Raw genomic sequence first — 4,168 nt, forward strand, 5'->3', positions numbered from 1 at the left:
TGGAGGTTGCTGTGAGCTGTAATGCCACGGCACTCTACCCAGGGGGACAGCTTGAGGCTCTGTCTCAAAAAAAAAAAAAAAAAAAAAAAAGAAGGAACACAGAATTCTCCACTTAGGGAGGGACTTCCAGGATATACTAATCAGTGAAAAAGCAAAGTGCAAATAGGTATATATAGTGTGTTACCTCTTGGGTAGGAAGTAAGTAGACATAATTATATAGATATGTATGTATATATAAAATACACTTAATTTTTTAAAGGAAACCTAGAAAGGGTAAACCAGAAATTTAAATTAGGAAAACATTGGGGAATGAAAAGGAGTGACATTTTTCTGAGTGTGTTTCTCCCCAAAATATAAATAAACTCTAAAATGGAATATAAATGGAAATAAACCTAACTCTATAAATGGAAATAAACTCTAACACAAAAGAGTGAAATAACTAATACTGTCATTGAAGGGACAAAAACTAATCTGACTAGCTTGAACATAGTATAGGTTGAGTACCCCAAATCCAAAGTGCTCCAAAATCCAAAACTTTTTGAGCACTGACGGGATACTAAAAGGAAATGCTCATTGAAGCATTTCAGATTTGAGATGCTAACCTGCAAATATAATGCAGACATTCTAAGATCCAAAAAAAAAAAAAAAAATCCAAAATCTGAAACACTCTAGTTCCAAGCATTTTGAATAAAGCATACTCAACTAGTATTTGGATTATATAATATATCCTTAGTCTAAAACCAAATTTAATCAAATATTGAACTCTAGTTAGTGGGGTTTTGTTGTTGTTGTTTTCTCATTGTGGCATAGATTAGCAATTCTATAACTCTTTCTAGTATTGTAGGACCAAGTAAATAAGTATATTGAAGAGAACAGGAGCCAAGTTTCTCACTGTTGGAGAGAAGAGTTATGAAAAGGGGGAAACTGGAATGAACCCTGTCGTGGTAGAGTGGAATATGAAGAATCGATAGGAATTTTTGGTTGATTTTATTGTTACGATGTAGGTTTAAGTAAGTGTCTGCTCAAAGAGCCTAAAAGCAGTGATACGCTGATACCAGAGAACACACTGGCACCCAGACCTTGGTCTTTAAACACGGTTCTGCAGGGCAGGACTCCTTGAAAAAGAGACATATTGGGCGGCGCCTGTGGCTCAAAAGGGTAGGGCTCCGGTCCCATATGCTGGAGGTGGTGGGTTCAAACCCAGCACCAGCCAAAAACTGCAAAAAATAAAAAAATAAAAAAAAATAGAAAAAGACATATTCTAGACCTGGAGCACAAAAAGAGGAAGATGAGCCTGGGCCACCTTATTATTCTGGGGAAATAAAATGGGCACATGTCAGAAAGAGCCGGCTGGCCAAATCTGGGACAGTTTGACAATTTGAACTTCAGAATTAAAAAATACAGTAAAAGATTGTAATCCATAGAATAAAATAAGAATCCATGAATCTATATTGTTATTAGTTAATTCATTTTATAAAGGAAAGAATTCTGGAAGTAAATTACTAACTAATATAAAAGGGATGATAGGAGTGAGAAAAACACCATTTGGCAAACATCATAGTAATAATTGATATAGACAAGAATATCAGTGAGGCTCCGGAGCTAGCCACATGCACTGAGGGTGGTAAGTTCGAACCTGGCCCCAGCCAGCTAAACAAGGACAACTGCAACCAAAAAAAAAAAAAAATAGCTGGGTGTTGTGGTAGGCACCTGTAGTTCCAGCTACTTGGGGGGCTGAGGCAAGAGAATTGCTTAACCCCAAGAGTTTGAGGTTACTGTGAGCTCTGACACTCTACCCAGGGTGACAACTTGAGACTCTGTCTCAAAAAAAAAAAAAAAAGAAGAATGTCAATGAATGCTAAAATTAGTAGATAAAAGTTTAAACTTAGTAATTACAAAGGGGAAATGTTTTACTATAGGGAAATTTTGACAGACACTTAACTGCTTACCAAGTGATAAAAGATAACATTAGTGATGACAGGTCAGTATCTTGTGCCTTCTAATGATGGACAAGGAAGAACTCAACTTCAGTTTGTGGTATTTCTGGCAAAAATGCATAACTTCAGTGTACTCATAAGGGAACAGATAAACCTAGCTAAGGAATAGTATACAAAATAATTGGCTGGTACTCTTGAAAAATATCAAGGAAGTACAAACTAGAGTATTTAGGGGTAAAGAGGCCACAGTGTTTACAACTTATTAGCGAATGACTGAGGGGAAAAATATATACACACAGAGAGATCAAATGTAGTAAGACATAAATAATGAGTCTGAGTAAAGGGGTACCAAGAGTTCTTTTTTTTATTCTTTAACTTCCTCAAAAGTTTGAAATTACATCAAAATTAAAAGTTGCAAAAATAGAAAACAAATCAGAAAAAACACTGTTGAAAGAGAAAAAATTTTTAAGGTAAGAGTATCATCTTAGTTATAAATGCTAGCTTTGTAAAAATCTAAATCTGAAAACGGCAAAAACACACAAAAATAATCATGGCCTTTTGACTGTACATCTCATGTTTCCATCCTCCATATTCAGCTTGCTCCAGACCAGGGCCTCCAGCCTGCAGATCAGCCAACAGACATGAGGCGAAGGTGTGAGGAAGAGGCACAGGAAATAGTCCGGCATGCAAATTCCTCAACAGGACAGCCCTGTGTTGAAAATGAAAATCTGACAGACTTAATCTCCAGGCTTACAGCTATTTTATTACAAATTAAGGTAAATTTTAGAGAAAAATATTTTTTTAATTTGGTACTAAGTAAAATTTATGCTGATTTGTTGCTGAGAAATTGTAAGCCATAGATTATATCAGGTATTTATGTCTATCTTTGAGCTATAATTTAATTTTGAAATTTTTTTCCCATTAGTGTCTAGCAGAAGGAGGAGACCTGAATTCCTTTGAATTCAAATCACTTACAGATTCATTAAATGATATCAAGAGTACAATAGATGCTTCTAATATCAGGTAACTCATTAGGTCCATCCTCATTATTTTCATATTAAGTTCATAGGGATTTTCAGTATACATTTTAAAAATTATACGTATTTGTGAAGTATTCATAACATTTTTATCCTTTAAATATTCTTTCAAAGAGCTTTTCAGTTATATCCAGTCTTTTGACAGAACAGATATTTTATATGGAATTTTTTTTATAAAGGAATCAGGAGACATATGGTAATTATTAGGTTTGGGGTTAGCATGGAGGTTCAGCTTAGAAGCAGAGCTTCCCCAATCAAAGAGAGGTTCGTCCTGTCTTTCCAGAACCCCTGTGGCCCTCTTCCTTCTTTAGAGCATGCGTGTTCAACTACTACTAAAGTAGAATTGTGGCTAATGTATAAAAGGAGATTTATTCCTTCTCTAAGGTCATTATCTCAGCTATTTCCCTTCTTTTTTAAAAAACGTTTTTATTAAATTTTTGAAATGAAGTACTTAATTATGTTTCTTCTTTCTTTAGTTGCTTTCAGAATAATGTAGAAATCCACGTTGCACATATTCAGAGTGGCCTGAGCCAGATGGGAAACCTACATGCCTTTGCAGCAAATAACACCAACAGAGACTGAATAGAAGATTTCCTTATTTCAGCTGCACAGGGGCGTTGTTTTTGAGAAGTGCTTTTCCTTTATATAGGCTTCCAACACCAAATAACCTAACTGATGGAAAACAAGGGAAATTTATCTCCAAATAAGGCATTTTAATATTCTGTACTGCTTCTTAAACCAGCATTGCTGACCAGCATACTTATTTTTCTTTTATTATTTAGATGCTGTAGCATTGCTTATGTTACGTACATTTATTAGCAAGTATTTTTAAACTGAAAATGTCTAAACATAATTTTGTGGAAGAATACATTGACCATTTTTTTTAACGTGCATGAATTCAACTCAACACATGCAGACAACTGCTACAATGGAGAACATGAAAAAACATGGTCTCTTTGTGCATATTGGTGGCAGTGTGGAGATTCCATCTGGAAAATTACAACTCCTGTTGATTTAATTGATCACCATCTCAGTCTTCAAAGCATAACATTATAAGATATGGGAAGTCCGAGTTTTAAGGAAGCCACTGAAATATAGATGGGAAATAAGGACTTTACAAGTATATGTGACATATACTTGCAATGTGACATGGTTCTATATATCATTTTATAATAATATTTTAATTTATCATAA

At 34.7% G+C, this 4,168-nt stretch overlaps 1 protein-coding gene across 1 annotated transcript in view; it reads left to right on the forward strand.

Moving 5' to 3' along the window:
- Positions 1-4,168, forward strand: part of LIN9 (lin-9 DREAM MuvB core complex component) — a 92,369-nt gene extending 88,201 nt beyond the window's left edge. The window contains exons 12-14 of the mRNA XM_023513901.1: positions 2,534-2,713; positions 2,863-2,960; positions 3,451-4,168. Coding sequence (XP_023369669.1) covers positions 2,534-2,713; positions 2,863-2,960; positions 3,451-3,556 — 384 coding nt within the window. The 3' untranslated portion in view covers positions 3,557-4,168. The remainder of the gene's footprint in view (positions 1-2,533; positions 2,714-2,862; positions 2,961-3,450) is intronic.

Source organism: Otolemur garnettii, unplaced genomic scaffold (assembly GCF_000181295.1).
Source record: "Otolemur garnettii isolate 467f Iridium unplaced genomic scaffold, OtoGar3 scaffold00045, whole genome shotgun sequence".
Lineage (NCBI taxonomy): Eukaryota > Metazoa > Chordata > Mammalia > Primates > Galagidae > Otolemur > Otolemur garnettii.